The sequence below is a fragment of the Trematomus bernacchii genome, unplaced genomic scaffold, assembly GCF_902827165.1.
Source record: "Trematomus bernacchii unplaced genomic scaffold, fTreBer1.1, whole genome shotgun sequence".
NCBI lineage: Eukaryota > Metazoa > Chordata > Actinopteri > Perciformes > Nototheniidae > Trematomus > Trematomus bernacchii.
The window spans coordinates 17383088-17401036 of NW_022987739.1; the positions used below are offsets into that span (position 1 = coordinate 17383088).

General features: G+C 39.6%; 2 protein-coding genes across 3 annotated transcripts in view; one reads left to right on the top strand and one right to left on the bottom strand.

Moving 5' to 3' along the window:
• LOC117495474 (calcium-binding mitochondrial carrier protein SCaMC-1-like) overlaps positions 1-1654 on the bottom strand; it is a 9771-nt gene extending 8117 nt beyond the window's left edge. The window contains 1 exon segment of the mRNA XM_034146747.1: positions 1155-1654. Within this exon segment, the coding sequence (XP_034002638.1) occupies positions 1155-1334 (180 nt within the window). The 5' untranslated portion in view covers positions 1335-1654.
• Positions 1655-3521: 1867 nt separating this feature from the next.
• Positions 3522-17949, top strand: part of fam102bb (family with sequence similarity 102 member Bb) — a 30951-nt gene continuing 16523 nt past the window's right edge. For both annotated transcript variants that reach the window (XM_034147474.1, XM_034147475.1), the window contains exons 1-6: positions 3522-3773; positions 7090-7210; positions 8176-8205; positions 8648-8764; positions 9885-9931; positions 10868-10962. In XM_034147474.1, the coding sequence (XP_034003365.1) occupies positions 3628-3773; positions 7090-7210; positions 8176-8205; positions 8648-8764; positions 9885-9931; positions 10868-10962 (556 nt within the window). In that variant the 5' untranslated portion in view covers positions 3522-3627. The remainder of the gene's footprint in view (positions 3774-7089; positions 7211-8175; positions 8206-8647; positions 8765-9884; positions 9932-10867; positions 10963-17949) is intronic.

Consider the following 17949-nt stretch of genomic DNA (forward strand, 5'->3'; position numbering starts at 1 on the left):
CCATTCAATCTATACTTCCTGCTTTTATTCATTTACAACTATCAGTGTCCATCACTTTTTATTCATTTTTCAAAGAATGATGTACATGAAAAGACTATCCTTGCTTGTAGAAAGACTGTTTGATATCAAAACATAATTTATTTTTGTTTTGCAACACTGTTTGTTACTTGGGTTGCAAAATGTTGTACAGTTTTGTACTAAGTCATGATCATGTTCCTCAGATGATAAACTTAAACCTGGCATTTATTGTTACTATTAAATGGTCTCAAAAGTCAAAGTGTGTTAGCTTTAGAAATAAATTAATGGATAGAACAAATTCCAAAGTATGGAAGATCAAGTATCAATAGTGACTGTTCACCAGTCACCTCCTGAAACTAAAGGAACCTGTCGTAGTGCGCAGGTTTATTACCTTTTATCATACAATTAGCTCATGATTGCATGGATAGGGAGAGCTCCCGTTTTACAACACCTAGCCACACACAGCAGTGACCTCTCCTTCTTTTCCCTGACATAGTTGTACCGTTATCAGACCCACTGATGAGCGTAAGGAATGTATTTGATCAGCAAAGGTGGGACCTTCCAGCCCAAGCCCACAATAAAAGCTCACCTGCACCTACAGTTTGAACCATGAGACAGTTTCAGAGATTGTGTGCGCCATGTCATCTCCCTCCCAGCTCCCTCCCAGCCAGCGCATGCTGTTATTTTTGTAGTAAAACTAGATTGCTAAGAAAAATGTGTGCTCCAGGTGATTTGTTATTTTTATGGGGAAGGAAGAGAAATTCCTCTAGACAATAAGACTGACATTGAGGCTCTGAAACTCTCTTACAATAAGTTCAACCCCTTTATTTACATTTTGCATACTAAAAGATTACTCAAATAATGTAAAACACAATCAACACATTCCACAGTGAAACAATTACATATAGTTGTTAGCTGCAGTCCTGAAGTATAAAAACTAATGAAGTACAATATATCTGTAATAGTTAGCAGTACATCTATCACTGAGGCCTTATTTTTTAAGGTTACTTAAGGTGACTAGAAAATAATTGGAGTCTGTTAGGAATGCAGTAGGCCTACTACATAAAGTATTTGTGCCAACTGTCTCTCCCTACTGAGGCCTTTATATATGCTGTTTACTGTGTCTGTGGCTCTACCTGAGCTGCTCCTTTCCCAGTCTTGATGCCCATAGCGGCCAGGCCTGCTTTCAGCTCGGACACATCCACCTTCCCATCCTTGTTGGTGTCCAGCTTGGCGAACAGATCATCGTACGTTTTCGACGCATCTCCAGCACACTGACAGTCCGTGAAAAACCGCTTCCTTACGACTTGATACATTGTTGAACTGAGAATGAAAACAGGCTCCACACAGACGCCAAATTAAACTTCTGCTGTGGAAACACACACAACCCGATTCCTGGGGCTTGCACTTCTGGTTTGAAGCAGCAGGATCGTCCCGTGTTGTTTCAGAGAGATTTCCGCAGTGCAGCTCGCAGACCGAGTCTTAAACAAAAGTCCGCATAAGTCGGAGGGTAAAGAATACGGTATGTATTTGTTATGATATATTTACGGAAGGCTTTTTGCAGATGAGGTAGGTTGGCAGCAGAAGGGTGGCGACACTCGGGTTTAGTTTGCCTGAGAAGACCTCCTCCTTTACTGCGCACACACACTAAAGAGACACACCCTTCCGCGGGAAAACCCTCACTAAATATAATAAAATTAATAATATATAATTAAATAATACAACTAAAATAATAGTTCAAGGCGTATGTTTACATAAACAAGTGCAAACACCAAGAAAACGTGAGATAGGCTAGCTTATTAGTACTTTATTCCTTTCTTATTCTTTTCCCCAAAGTGTTATGTTGTGCTTTTTCCAAATTTAAGTTATCGTTTGTTGTGGTTTGCAGTGTAACACCCACGCACACGCAAATATGGATATTCATAAATATAGTAGCTAGCCTACGGGTATGGTCCTTGCCCTATAGAGGACTGCAGGCGATGCGGGCAGTCTGGTTCAGTTCAGTGAGTCATACACACAGGAATCCGGCAGCTGGCCCTGGCAACATATCCCCAAACGTTTTTAATTGAGGCTCCAATACTTTGAAGGCAAGAGGAAGAGATGGGGGAGGAGGAGTCCATATCCCACACAGCCACTTTAAGTTTGCATTTCAGAAAAATCTTACATTCTGATTATCAATCGAAGATTTTTACAAACTAATGTTCTGCACTAAAGGTGGTTTTGGAATAACAATGTACATGGTAGCTATATAGCCTACCTATGTCTAACTATTCAAGTTTATGCAGGTTATATTTTCAATTTTTTTATCTTTTGAATATTCAAGGCTTTATAGTCATTATAGAATTCAGGATTGCACAGTGAAATGCAGTTTTAGCCACCTCCATGTGAGCCTACACACACAGAAATGTTAAAACAAATATTTAACAAAAACAGAACACTAGTAAGGTCAATTAATGGTTTGATCATGTAATATAATTATTGTTATAATCATTACTTATGTATGTATTTATTCATATCATTCTTATTTTTCTCTCAGTTATATACCAATCGTATCAGTTTGTGTTCTACAAAGTTGTAAGAAATAGAAATAAAACATGTTATCTGGTTATCTTTTGCTCCTTTTCTTTTTTTAAATAAAGGGTTACAATTAACTGATGTGAAAAGTGCAGTTGAGTAAAAGCTTAATTGCAGTGCCTTGAAGATACCACGAGGTGGCGACAAATGTTACATAACAGCAGCTGGTTTCACTTTGTTGTAATCTGTCAAATCAGTGCTGCTGGTTCTCAGATTGACCGCCAGGGGGCGACTGAAGAGAAGGCGGGCTTTATCCAACTCTAGTCAAGTTACAACTGTCATCAGTGTCCATCCGTGTACATCCTCATTTATTTCAAAATAAAAGGAAGACAGATACAGTCTATGGGACACAATGTAATCAATCCAGTGGTGATGAAATGTATCTCTTCTAAAGTAGTGCATTTAATCCCAAGTGTGATGGATTTATATTCTACTTCTTATCATATGAACATATTGTTATTTGTATGCATTATTTTGATAGCTTTAATTCCTTGTTTAGCTAAATGATACTGTATCATTAATCTGAATCGATCTGAATCAAAGCACGTCATCTTGATACATGTTGTATAATTGTATCATTGATATAGTTGATACAACATGTAATACAATAAATGTACTAATATTGGTTGAAATATGACTTTATCGCACCAGCCAAGGACAGTATTCAAACTGATTAAAAGACCCACCTTTAACAGCTGCAACATTACATTGAAACACACGTTAAATAATTGCTTTCTAACTTTCATGTTAAAGTATTATTACACTTTAGTAATGCTATTTAAAAGTAGCTGAATACTTCTTCCACCACAGGTAAACACACAGTATACAAGTACAAGTGAAAGCATAATGTTTTATTTGGAAAATCTCCCCAGGAAGTAGCTCTTCTCCCCTGCCTCGTTAGTGTCACATAGACGGTTGTCCCCAGCAGCTTCAACGTCCTCCTCCCACAGCACAAGTAACACTCCGACACAATGGGGCTGTAATGTCAGCGACGGGCGAGATTTGAGCATCTTCTCAAGAGTACTGAATCAGTGTATGGATTTAATGATGATGAAGAAGAAGAAATTCAAGTTCAAGGTGGATTTTGAGCTGAACGAGCTTTCCTCGGTCCCCTTTGTGAACGGTGTCCTCTTCTGTAAAGTCCGGCTGCTGGACGGCGGGTTTTCAGAGGAGTCATCTAGGTGAGGGTGTTTGGTGTTAATACAGTCGTGCAAAACCTGACTGGACCTGTTATCTGTAGCCTGCAGGTTAAAGTAGCTGAGGAGCTGCAGCCTACTATGATGCATTATAGCAAACCAGCTAACATGCTACATGTCCAGAAACTAGCTAACGTTAGTCACTTGTCGGTGTTTTTAGTTGTCCTATTTGGACGTTGCATTCAAGTACGGGTTTTCTAAACGAAGCAGGACTGTAGACAACGTGTTGGCATCGTCTGGTGTAAACACACTTCAACATGTGTGGTGGTTAGTGCCCTGCAATACCCTCTTTATTGTCAGGTATTTTCTTCGTGTCCAAGGCTAACTTCCTCGCCGGTTGTGGAATCGATTTGAGCAACCAGCTGACTGTTCACATAACTGCCACCAAGCTAAACATGACTCCTCCGTCTATTGATGCTTAATCGATACAAATGACTGCCACTGTCTCTAGCCTCGGTTTGGTCATACAGTTATCACTGAAGAAGCCGCTTTGCTTGTCTTGCGTTGTCAACCTGTTATTGGTCAGAAAACATGCAAGGACAACGCATATTACAGCGCATAATACAGTGATAAGCAGCAAGACAATGCTGTGCCAATTAATTGGTGGAAATGTCTTCCCGTGTAAATTAGTAGGAATAATGTGACACAATAGTTTACTCTAGGTTACTCAAAGTTGTTGCTTACACAATAGGTTTTAAGGAAACGTTTGTCATGACAAGAAGAGACCCCATACCCATTATTAAAAATCACCCTGTGGTCCACAGTGTCATAAATGCCAACATTTCTGACTGTCAAGTCGAGACAAGTGAAGATGGTCATCTCTTCTGTAACCTGTTTTAGGTTTTCTTTCTCTCATTAGTACAAGTTAAAGTCTGTGCCTTAAAGAACACAAATGGGTTAGTTTTGCAACGATTTTCATCGCCCATTGATGTTCAGTTTATGTGCTTGAATAATTGAACAATCATTTTGTCTATGAAGTTTCAGAAAATGGTCAGAAGCACCAAGTTAAAAAATGTTTGCCTAACCAACTAGCATTGTTGAAACAAAAACAAAAATATATTACTGTAACATAAAGAGGGGAGCAGCAAATCATCATAACTGAGAAGCTTGAGGGCTTCTTTGGTTTAAAAATGCTTTGCTTTAAGAATGAATTAATGATACAATTATTTGCAGATGCATTATCTGTCTATTCATTTGATATAAATATTGCAGCCTTGATTCAAAATCCAAAGATATTCAACTTATGATTGAAGAATCCTAAGAGAAACAGCTAACTTTTTACCTTGAAAATAAGGATCAATGTGTACATCAGGCTTATTTCTGTCGATAGATGGATTTATACAGTAATATAGTTTGAGCTAAGATTGTAAGTATTGTTCTGTGTAGCTGAATGGGCAAAGTGATAATGTTTATGCAATACAAAACAGGACTCTTTCACTGACACAATTGTTAAAGGGAACTAGCATAACTGTCCATTAAAAGAAGTGGCCTTTTTATCATTATTTACTGTCACTTTGTTCTACAGTAGCATCATGATAGTTCTACTACATTTACATCAAGTTAAGTCAAGCAAAGACTGTCATCTTCTCTGTAACCGGTTTTGCTTTTTTTCATAAATAAGATGGCTGTTTAACATTTGACTAAGAGAAAAGCACTGTTTTGGAGCAAGGCTGCAGGGATCAGATGGCTTCACCCTCATTATATAACCAGCCCTGTGTGTGCTCTACAGTAAATAACTCTTGGTTTGACAGTGTGTCTGACTTTGTGAATCAGGATGATACTAAGGTCATGACGGTAAAGGACATTTTAATATAACCACAAGTTCCCTGGTACATTTTGTCACATCCGAGCAGCCAATGGAGCTGAAAGAGGTTATTTAATCCTCTAACCCAGACAATGACGTCCGTAAGTTTGAGATTCTAATCATAACATTATGTTCTGGATCTGAAATTTTATAGCCAGGAGGAATTTGAGTGTTGTTAAATCACATTTTCTGCTGCAGTTAGACCCCCAAGCTCCAATGTTTCCTCTGACACTCCTTTGAGTCATCCCAAACTGTGAGTGTAAGGGAAGTGCAGATTGTTGTATTAGCAGCCTTTTTTTCCTTTGGTCTGGCTTGTCATTAGGTTTACAGCATTGTTTCTGTGTAACAATGTGTTTATGTGACCTGACCGCAGCTGCTTTTTAAAAAGAGAGCAGCTGTAGTTTAACAATCTGACCCGTGTATAGAGATGAGAGATGTGACCTCCGCATGTGATTAAAACCACGATTACCCACACCGACTAATAGGATTGTGCTCTACTGAGAAGTGCTGTGAGTTACAGTGCATGCTATCAAGCCTGCATTCCCGAAGCACACAGTGTCCAGCTGGCTGGGAGTTCCCTCTCCGACTCTGGGAGTTCACTCTCAATTGTATCAACCCCAGGATGAAGTCAGCATTTGTAAAACATTAGTCACGCATCTGCTGCTTTTTGTATTCATAGTGAGGAATAGATGTAGTGCACGGCTCAGGCTTTAGAAGCAGTCAGTCTTAACTGTGTAAACAGGGATCTGCACACCCTGGTAATCATTTAAGTCTTATGCCGTCACTTCTTTCACCACAACATTATCCTTGGGTATTCCTTGTTTTGAGCTTTTTGCCCCTATATCTTTTGCATACTGTTGTCAAATGTATGCCAGTGGTTGCATGTCATTTGAGAAGTAATTAATCAGCTCTGTTTGAATTAAATCCATCACATTTCATCTAAATGAATGGCATGTGGGCTGTTTTGACAGCAGGGAGCTGGTTAGGTGAGTGGGAGAGGAGGACGTCTGTGAAAAAGAGGCCATCTGGGGTATCGTAATGCTGCCCACGCATCCACGCTCCTTTCTCTTTCACTTCATCCTTTCACTGAGACGGCTACACTCATTTTCCCCTCTAGTTATTGGCCGGGGATGGGGGTATGTGCAGATATGTTTCTCTTTCAGTTTCTTGCCAAAACAGGCTGCAATTGTCCCCGTCACCTTTGGTTTCAGCAGCCAAACGAATCAATTGTTGAAAACAAGACACTAATTAATTAACTAGTTAATTAAGTAGACAGAAAAATCCCATGCACCTGAGCTCGGCTCGAATACAGTAGGCAACTTGACTCATTAGCCTTTAGCAGGGAGAGAGATATGAGGATGAATTCAACATAAGAGGTTTTAGTTGTTATCTCATAGTTATGGGCTGATTAATAGGAATTACATTATTTTGAGGATGTTATCAGGGCTACAAAAAGTGACTGTGGTAAATAATAGTTTTTGTGGTTTTCCTTTACAGGGAGCCAGTGCATGCCAACAGTGTACGATGGAGGAAACGGTTCTCTTTCCCCTGCAAGATGAGTGCCAATGCAGGGACGGGTGTACTGGACCCTTGTGTGTGCCGTGTGTCTGTCAGAAAGGTACAGTATGTCCAAACTTGAGATATATATATATATATATATATATATATATAAACCTCAGTGTTTTTTAACCATGATGTGATGCTTTGCATGTAAACAAACAAGTTAAAGATGCATAAGGCATGTGTTTAATGCAAACAGGAAATCCTTTGTTCTTCTCAGTGTGCAACAGAGAGGAGAGTCTCATCCTTGCTAACAGAACTGCTGTAGCTGGGTTAAATCCTGGTATTGGTTACATTTCTTTTATAGGGCAAATCGAAACACGAGAGTGAAATATGAACTCTAAAATGCAGCTAGCAAGCAATTGGAAGAGAACATCACAGTGTAGTTTTTTCTCAGTTTAAATCCTTTAACATTTCATCTTAAACATTAGTCTGCTGTTTTTTTTTTTAAAGGATATAAGGAATAGATAAGCCCGAATAAGCCTTCCTGATTAAATGCGTCTTGTATTTCAACGGCAAGCTATTTCTGGCGTGCCCTGCCCTCTTTGTTTTAAGACAAAGAACATGTCAAGTACCAAGAAAAACCTATGTTATTTTGCCTTCACTGCTGGTCCAGTTGTTTCCAGTATTTTTGTTATAAACATTTAAAGGTCAAGCAGCTGCCTCCTGCTACCATTAGACCCAACAGCAAAATTGTCCATGTCATTTGAGTATAGTAGCATATTTGAAATATTTTGCACAAACACACAGAAAGAGCAAGGGTCTATCTTTTACTCGATAACCTGATTTCATGAGTTGTTTTTGTAATTGTATTATTACTTGACACTTTGCCATTTCTGTTTTGTTCATTTTTAGTGATAACATTGATTTTCTTTGCCAATCAAATTATTTTGCAACTGAAAATGAATTTCAAACACATTTCCTAGGGAAATGGTTATTACGAACCTTGTTTTAACTCAATCGTGCTTAAATTAATCATGAGTTTAGATGTTTAATTAAGGTCTTTATGCTTCTCTTTTCCAGGAGCTGAAAGGTGGAAAAGCATTTGCAAAGGTAACTACTCATTTACTTACGTCATCCAACCCCCATCTCCTAACCCAACCTCCAGGTCATCTGCATTAACATTAATCTGCCACATTTATGTAGATAGCCATGTGAGCCCTTAGCAAACAGATGGCCTTCACTGCCTGCAGGTTTGCTCATTATGTAATGTGTTCTCCCTTTCACTATCTGCTAGTAATTATTCAGCATACACAACCTATTTTTGTGGACTTTCTAGTCTAGATAATAGCTTTTTCCCACAACTAAATATTAATATTGTAGAGGATCACTAGATGTCAGCGAAGAAGGATTGTTCATCAAAAGTGTTGACATTGTTCAGTTTCCCTGAATTTTCTCTGATGACCTGACATTTTACATCCAAGTGCTTACTGGGCAAAATGTCAGTCTCCTGAGAGGAAACAAAGTTCACCATGTGTCATTCTTTCTCCTTCAGCTTGGTTTTGCAGATCTGAATTTAGCAGAGTTTGCTGGCTCAGGGAATACAACTCGCAGATGTCTGCTGGAAGGCTACGATACCAAAAATACTCGCCAGGATAACTCCATTCTCAAGGTAACATTAGCCGCTTTCACACCAAGTACTTTGCTGTACTTAGTTCCCAGTACTTAGTCCCGGAACTGTCCTAGTAGATCGCGTTCACACCGGAATAAGTCTCTGAGGGAGGATTACGCAAATGAAGCCGCTGACGTCACTTCTTCTTCTGCTTTGGGTTTACTGGCAGGCCGCAAACAACTTCACGGCGTATACTGCCCCCCGGAGTTGGGGACTGGGCCAGTCCGACTGGCTTCAGTAGAAGCTGCCATCAGCTTCTACTGAAGCCTTCCGAGTAAATTGCCAGAAGCGCCGGCACCTCCTCATCACTACACCGCTCCCATGTTTTCTTTTGTGTTGCCATAAGTTAGTCTCTCTCCGTTGGTGCGCTGGGCTAATGCTAATAATGCTAATGCGAGCAAATAAAATGGCGGCTTCAAAAAACCTTTCTGAGTTTTACGGGGCGTGGTTTGCAATTCACCCAGCCAATCAGAAATTGGAACCTTTTTCTCCCCAGGAAAGTACCACCTCTCTAGCAGGGACTATCTGGGGGTGAAAAGGTTCGCAAAAACTAGGTTCTAGTTCCAGATCTTTTTGGTGTGAACGCAAAATCCCAGGAACTATCGGAACTATTCCTGGGAAAAGTACTCCGGTGTGAAAGCGCCCATTGAAGCCACGGTGGTGTGTCCACTCCAGTCCAATTTACTTCTTTAAGAGGTAACCTTGGTGTTTGGAAGCCTGATCTTTTTTTCTTAACTAATAAGTAGGCAAGGTAAAAGGTTTTTGTCTCAACGTATAGCATTGCTTACAACAACGAATGGGTAGGTACACAGGTAGTCTGTTAGCTTGTAGCAGGAAATAAACAATTGGGGGAAAAAAGCAGAGTAAAACATGGAAAACTATTGGCAAATACAGCCATAATTTGCTTTAGGTCTTGTATAATATTTCCTAATTTGTGACAAAGCTAATTAATCAAATCAAGTCTTTTAAGTAAATCAGGGAGTGCAGATTGCAGCTGGTTGATTCTTGTGTAGTAGTATTAGAGGGTTACCAAAAGGTTTAAATAAGAATCCAGGCTAATGGAAACATTGAATGCTAGTGAAACCTGAAATTATTAACACGTCTATTTTTCTTTTCATAGGTCATCATCAGTACACAGCTCATGTCAGGAGACCCCTGTTTTAAAACGTAAGTTAAAGTCATGTTTTTCAACTTGGTGCCAAATCTGATTCGCTCTGCTGTTCAAACTGTATTCCTACATCAGTCAGTGTTGGTGTCTGAGATTCACTTTTAATTAGAAACTAATTAATTGCTAAAGTTTTGGGCAAAAAAAAGCCTGTGAAATCAGCTTTTCTCCCGTCTGAGCCAGACTGGACCGGACTGTAATTTAAAGCGGTGTCCTCTTTGAAATATCAGAACCCCTCTCTTTCTCCCCACATTTCCCGTCTGTATCTTTACTACCACTATCAAACATGAAACAATTGCAAAAAAAATCTTTAAAAGAAGAAAAGATTCTGTATCATGTGCCAAAGTTATGACAAATTCTGCTGCTGATCACATTTGGTTAAGAGCCGATCCAAGAAGTCTATTGACAGCTCTCGACACTGTGCTTCAACCTCTGGGAAACAATAAATGGGAATCAAACGATCCCGAAATGTGCAAGTATAAAGATTTCCCAGGCCCTTCCCATGTCAAACACACTGACTGATTTCAAAGTGCAATACAGTAATTATAATGTTAAGTGTCCTAGTAGAAATATGATTTTTTTGTAAAGGTCTGTGTGTGTACAGAAAGGAAAAAGCTGCCTAACCCAAGGGCAAATATTGACCTAAAAATTATTCAGTAGCCTGAATGACGCCAACAGCTTTATTTTCCTTCTTTTCAGCATGTATTTAAGTAGAGTATCTGGTATGTGTAGTCTTAATGAATGCTTAAATGTTATCAGCTAACTTAATCGTGTTGTACTTGATCAATCGTGATAATGATCATTTAACTCATTCATTTCCTCCCCACTTTTCTCCCTGTTTTTGTCTCTCACCTTGCATTTGACTTTTAAACAATTGACACATTAAAATATATATGATTCAGGAGAATAAAGGCTTATTTTGTTTTCCGTGTCACCAGGCCCCCCTCCACAGCCACAGTGATCGGGATCCAGGGTGATGGAGAGAGCCTGCTGGAGGAGAGGAGAGGAGGCGACTCACAGAAAGGATGTTCTGGTGAGACAAATCACGCCACATTACACTCCTCAGCCCTGCTTAGCCATCCCATTGGCTTTCTCAAACATTAGCAGGCCCCTGATGGGAGTTCTGGGTTCTAATGTGTATATTTGTTTTGGCGGTTTCTTAAATGTCACTGGTAGTTAAATTGCAGGCTGTTTTTAATATTATTCAGACTCAGCTCTCTGAGCTTAAGCTTATTTTAAATGTTGATAAAACTAAGGTAATGCTATTTTCAAAAGCCAAAAAGACACCGGAGACCACTTTGGATATTGTTACTACGCAAGGAAAAGTACTTGAAGTGGTTGCCTGTTATAAATACCTTGGTATCTGGCTTGATAATTGCCTCTCTTTTAAACTTCAGGTCAATAATCTGCTTAGAAAGTTGAGGGTGAAGCTAGGTTTCTTTTTCAGAAACAAGTCCTGTTTCTCACTTGAGGCCAGGAAAAGGCTAGTCTCTGGTCGCATTCACACCTAATAGTCCGTTTTCAGGTGCGCACCAGACGACAGTTTGTTACATTGTTACATTTTTTTATATTATTGTGTTTGCTACCACGATGCCATCTGCGATCAATTAACTTGTGGACAATGATCCCTCGCTCTACGCTTCCTCTACCCAGTCCCGGACTGGCCATCGGGAGGACCGGGGGGTTTCCCGATGGCCTGGCCTGTTAAGTGGCCTGCTGGCCTGAGGATGTTTTGATTTTTTTTGTATGTATTGTGAACGCAACGCTGCGCAAATGTGGGTCTGCCTCACACAGGGTGACTGGCTGTCTACATGATGTGGCCTGCCGACATGGCCACTGTCATACAGATCATAAATCAAAGCCCTTGATTGGTCTCTGTGTGTCATTCAAGCTCGGGATAACCTCAGCTCAGGTGAGGTAAAGGACTCTCTGAGTGTTTAGATAGTTAACTTAGTCTAAGTTCTCAGTAGGTCTCAAACGGTTTGGTCACCATTTATGTAAACACATATTTCCATTTGAGGGGGTAGTGATTAGTAAAATATGCATGATTTAAAAAAAATTAACTAGGTGAAAAAAGGTCAGATACACTTTTAAAACTTGTTGAGAGCTAAAACTAGTCTTTGCTGCTGCCTCAAAGAGGAGCAGGGGGGAGAGGAGGGAGACGGGTGAGGCTGATTCAGGAGCACAGACACACTCACAACTATAAATGAACCAAAAATAAATAAATAAACAAGTTTCAGTGTTTTTTCATATTGGTTATGGCCATGATTTTATGATTATTGAAATGTATACAGTTCTGTTTCATATAGGTGTTCCCATAGATCTAGTCTCTTTATTTTCCCCTCAAAATGCACCAGATTGATGCATTTAACTACAAAATAAAATAAAAAAATCTTACCGGGGGAGCATGCCCCCGGACCCCCATCACATTGATAGGTTCCTAAATACATTTCCAATTTGTTTTAAATAGTAACCAATGTCCATATGTTTATTTGTGGGTAGTAGATTTAAACTATAGGGCTTTCACTATGGGCCCTGCCTGTACCTGTTCGCTCTGCCATCGCGTGAAGGGTCTGCTAACAAGCGACCAACAGAAAGGTTAATGTTAATGTTGTTGCACGTCACCCCCACCCCGCTACCACCACCCCCCCAAGTATATTTCAGTTCTGCTTGGAACAGTCTGCAAAAAGAATGGATGGTTCCACTGCATGTTTTTAAAGCTCGGATAGATGCTATGCAATCTGATACTGTTGGTACCTGTAAATGTCGATAGTAACTATGTTATATGATGTCCTTTTAGTTTTTATGTTGTTTTATGTTTTTATGTCTTCATGAGGAACCTACTTGCTGCAGGTCTCCCTTGAAAAAGAGATTGATGATCTCAATGGGATTCACCTGGTTAAATAAAGGTTTGAAATGAAATGAGAGACAGGTAATATGGGATAATACAGTAGGGGACTGACATGAAGCAAAGGTCCAGCCAACTACGAATCAAACCTAGGACTTGCTGCTGGACTGGTGGGTCAACCATTTTTGTATATGTTTAACAAATACCGTAACAACCTGACTTTTAGCTGACCTTCCTTCCTTTAATATTTTAGCAGGTCTCCCTTGAAAAAGAGATCAATGATCTCAATGGGATACACCTGGATAAATAAAGGTTTGAAATGAAATATGTTAAGCTCATGCTGATAATCAGTGTAGATTTACATTGGATTGAAACAGACATATCCATAATAACCTTCAGGAGAGCCTAAATATTCCTCCTTACCCTTTGACTTGAAATCAAAAGGTTAAATCTAATCTTAGATCCCATCCACATAGCTGTCTAAACTCACTGCTCATGAGTACATTTCTTCAACATCATCTCATCGTTGTAGTGTGGATTTCCGGTAAAGTTCTATTATGTGGCTTTGCAAGGGCACAAGGAATGGCAAGGAAACATAACTTTTTATATAATTGTGTACTGCAATAATAATGTGTATTTATCATAATATCCCACGCCACCCTGTTTACCTTAAACTGCTCTGCATAATCTTTCTGTGGAAAGATCCAACCATGCTTTATATGACGGCTATTTATCACCCACCCATCGAGCACGATACAAATAGTTCTTATCCAGCTACATTTCCCTCCCCAGTTTCATCCCTCTTGCTCTTGTTCTGTGTGTTTCTCCATGTGTGAACAGTTGCAATGTTGTTCCTCTTGCAAGTTTCAGAGTGTAGCGCAGCTATTTCATGTATTATTTAAACTAGTTCTCTTTTAGATTAGCTACAATCTGCTCCGACCCTGTAGGCTCTTACATGGTTAAAAATAGGAGTGTTTGCAATTCTGTCTATGGGGGTTGTGTGTTAGCATCCGCAGACCACGTGTGTATTGGTCTGCTGAGATGCTCTTTCACATCAAACTCATCGTGTCTCTGCTGTAGATCAGGGCTATTCAATTAGTTTGGAATGGGGGCCGGTTGATGAAAATGATCCAAAGCAAGGGGCCGGGAAAAAGATGGCTTGAAATATGAGCAATCATATTAAGAGCTTCAGATACAGTAAATACTACAACAGCATGGTGGAGTGCATATATTGTGTTTAATTCAATCAAACAACATAGCCCCAAGGCCTTTATAGATCTAAATGGCAAGTTCAGAACTCAGTACATGTGAAGCTAATTTAACCATCAACATCATTTCATTTGATTTAATTTAGGTGAAATGATCTAATCATTCACGCAGAGATGCAATAAATGACAGGAGTTGTCACTACAGTAGCTAGTAGGTGGGTTCGAAACCAGAGCCCGCCAAAGTTTTCAGGCAATGTCTTCCCCTCTCTGGAATAAAGGCACTCTGGCCCAAAAAAAATCTTAAAAAAAAAAAGGTAGATTACTTTTTAACATTATACTCAAAGGGCCAGTAAATGGGCCGCCAATTGAATAGCCCTGCTGTAGATGTTTGCAGTGTATGTGCAGGTGTGTTTCATTTGTGTGATCAGTATCAATTGAAATCAGTTGCTTGGTAGATTAGGAGGAATTATGGGTTTTTATTTTGAAGATTGATTTTTTATAATATATTTTTAGAAGCTTGGAATGTCAAAAATAAAAAATCAATAGTTTTTAATAAATCCATGCTATCTTGACTTTGGAAAGATACAATTCTTGGTTTTGACGAAAAGGGTGTAAACCAGGGGTGTCCAAACTTTTTTCACAGAGGGCCACATACAGAAAAATATACGAAGGGCTGGGCCACTCCCTAGAGGTGAGGTATATTGCCTCATAAGTTCAGTTATAAGTTGGAAAAATCAATCAAATGTAGGTAAACTATTCTTGATACTTGATAATGCGTTTAAGAAAAAAAACAGCCTACATCAAAGCTCTCCATAGGGTTTCATTTATTTTGTTACAATAAGTTTGGCATGCTCATTCCTTAAAACAGAAGCTTCAGATTGCTTATAATTAGAGGAAATATGAAGGGTATATTTCAAGGTAGTTATGTACATTTATTATTGGGCTTTTTTCTTATCAACTTAGATTTGTTAGAAAAAAAAATTCAACTTGAATTGACTGAATTTATTTGAAAATTGGGCTTATTTACACATGAATACTGTGTAATATATTTGAACATGTATATTTAAGAAATACAAGACAAGCAGAAGTTTAATTTGTTGGCCATATTTCATTATACTTTTTGAATTTGCTGGGGGCCGATTCAAAATGGTCCGCGGGCCGCATTTGGCCTCCGGGCTTTAGTTTGGACACCCCTGGTGTAAACTAACTACTAATTGGTCTGTGTGTTTCACATGTCTGTCCTCCTGTGTTTATTTTGTTTGTGTGGTGTATCTCCAAGTCACCCTTAAGTTCCATCAATGTAAACAATTATCAAGGGACCTGCCTCACTTTACAGTGGCCTGCGGTGTAGAAAATAAACCAGCAGCAGGAGCGCATCAAAGCCAGCTTATATTGCTAACAGGGAGGTGAGTCCGGATGGTCTCCTACCAGTAATAAGACCCGATTCGCGGCCTGAGGCAGAAAAAGAAGGGCACTTCAGTGAAGAAACACGACGTACAGAAGCTGTTCCGTCTGTATATCTCTGTACTAAATGCCTCATGTTAGTTGGCAGATAAACACATATATAAGTGGCTCGGGCTATGCATCGAGGACCAGTGCAGTGCTTGCTCTCTGAAAGTAAAACAAAATTACAAAACCAAGAATGTACATTTAAGTGAGGTCTGGCAATCTTTTGTAGTGGACTGTCGTATAGGCCTCCACTGCTGTTGCATACACATTTAATTTATCTAATAAATCTATCATCAATAAACAATTTTTTGTTAATATATCCTTAATGGTTGACAAATCAGCCAATAATTGGCCTTTCTAATGCTGCGTTCACACAGGACGTGATGCGATGTTTGGGGGCGGCGCGATTACATGTAAAGTCAATGCAGAGACGCGGACAGACGCAAATTTGCACCGACGGCGCGCATGAAGCGGTTGATGCGTTCATTTTGAAACGTGTATTACAATTAAATCACGGTAAAATATGTTCATTTTGTTGTAGTAGTAGCCCCTCAGCCAGCGCGTCTTGTTTGAATGATGGGAGTAAACACAGCTGACAGCCGCGCTGAAACTCAAGCATTTACAGCAGGGATGGGCAACCTGGATGGTGGTGGGGGGCCACATAATTTATGTACTGGCCACCAGGGGGCTGCAGATTAACTTGGAACACACACACACGTATTGGATGTAATTATTAACAAATATACTAAGTCTGACATCTTCATGGACATTTTTCAATCTTTCAAGGAACATCAATAACAACAATAAGCTCACTAAACATATCAGTTCACAGAAATGTTATTTAATTTTTACAAGTGGCATGTTTGTATTGAACAGGTTATTTAACAGTGGAATAAAACTATTTTAAACTATTGGAAAGCACGGAACATGTGTGTGCATTGAGATTAACCATTAAGATGACATAAACATGAAGTCATGAACACTAACCCAGACATTAGTTGTCTAACTTGAACCTAAGACACTTGTAGCCTGTCTCTGCATTCCCCTTATTCCACAATAAGGGGAATGTCAACACAGACACCTGTCAACCCGCACTCTGCTGTTCCTCAGCGTCGCTCCCCCTCCCTCCCGCTGAAATTATGAATGAAAAGCGTATAGTAATCATAGATAACACGGCAGGGTCCGTGACAGTTTGTTTTCATTTGATTTCAAATAAACAAAGTCTTGGTTTTTAGAATATTAAACTTCTTTCGCCAAATTCAGATGATAAATACAACTTTGAAGCTTGTAAAGGCATAATTACACGCGGTAACTTAACGTCACAGCAGGCATAACAACAGCCGGTGTTTCTTGTGAGTGTTTCCCCGGGAAACAAACACAATACACACAAACGCGTCAGATTATTTTGCGGTATTTGGCTGCTGAACGAAATCATGTACGCAGCTCGCGACGTAACTAGGAGTCTAGTGGACGGTATCAGTACTACAAAAAGTTTTTTTTGTTTTTATTAATTACGTTGTTTATAAATTAATCTGAGGGCCGCAAAAAGAGGAGGTGGGCCGCCATTTGCCCATCCCTGATTTAGAGCGATGCGATTAGAGCAAAGCGAATATTCGCATCGCGTCCGGTGTGAACGCAGCATAAGGCTACAGGGAAGTCTGTTTATTTTAAACCTGTCAAATAATTGATGCATTGATAAATTAATTTGCAAGGCCTTTTGTCAATCATCTTTGATTGTCCAGTATAAAATCAAGTCCATGCAGGAGTTCCAGTGTGGTGAGGACTTTGCTTATCAGGTGACTTAAAATATACTTTCCTCCATACTTTTAGAATGTCTACATACCAAGGAGAGGAAAGGAAGAAAGAATACTTTGAAATGGAATGTAGAATACTTTGAAATGGAATGTAGAATACTTTGAAATGGAATGTGGAATACTTTGAAATGGAATGTAGAATGTGTTGGTAGACCAAAGCACATTCCGGAATGTTCGGCTCTGAAGTCATACTGAACCTGATGATGTCATATCACAGTGGCTGCAAGAGAGTATGCTCTCTGGTTAAATAGCTACACAACTTGTTTGTGCAGGACGATAACAAGCCAGGTTTTATCCCAGCCACATCGAGTTCACATTATCAGTAAGAAGCAGCTATTTCTTCACGATAATAAGATGGACAGAGAAAGATCAGTTTTCAACATGACTTACAACGACTCTCCATGGCACCGAAATAATTGTCCCTCTGAGGACAGTTCTGTTGAGGAGGAGATCGAGGAGGAGATTGAGGAGGAAATTATGGAGGAAACCTTGGAGGAGGTGCAGGAAACCATGGAGGAGGTGCAGGAAACAGGAGTGCAGGAGTTTGCAAACAAGGTGGAGGAGGAAGTTGAGGAGGAAGAGTTTGTATACTCAGTGGATGAAGACTTTGAAGATACATTGGACCTTCATGATGAGGAAGAGTCCGAAATTAAAGAAATGTCTGACCTAGATAAGACCGAGTCAGAAATGGAAGAGATTTT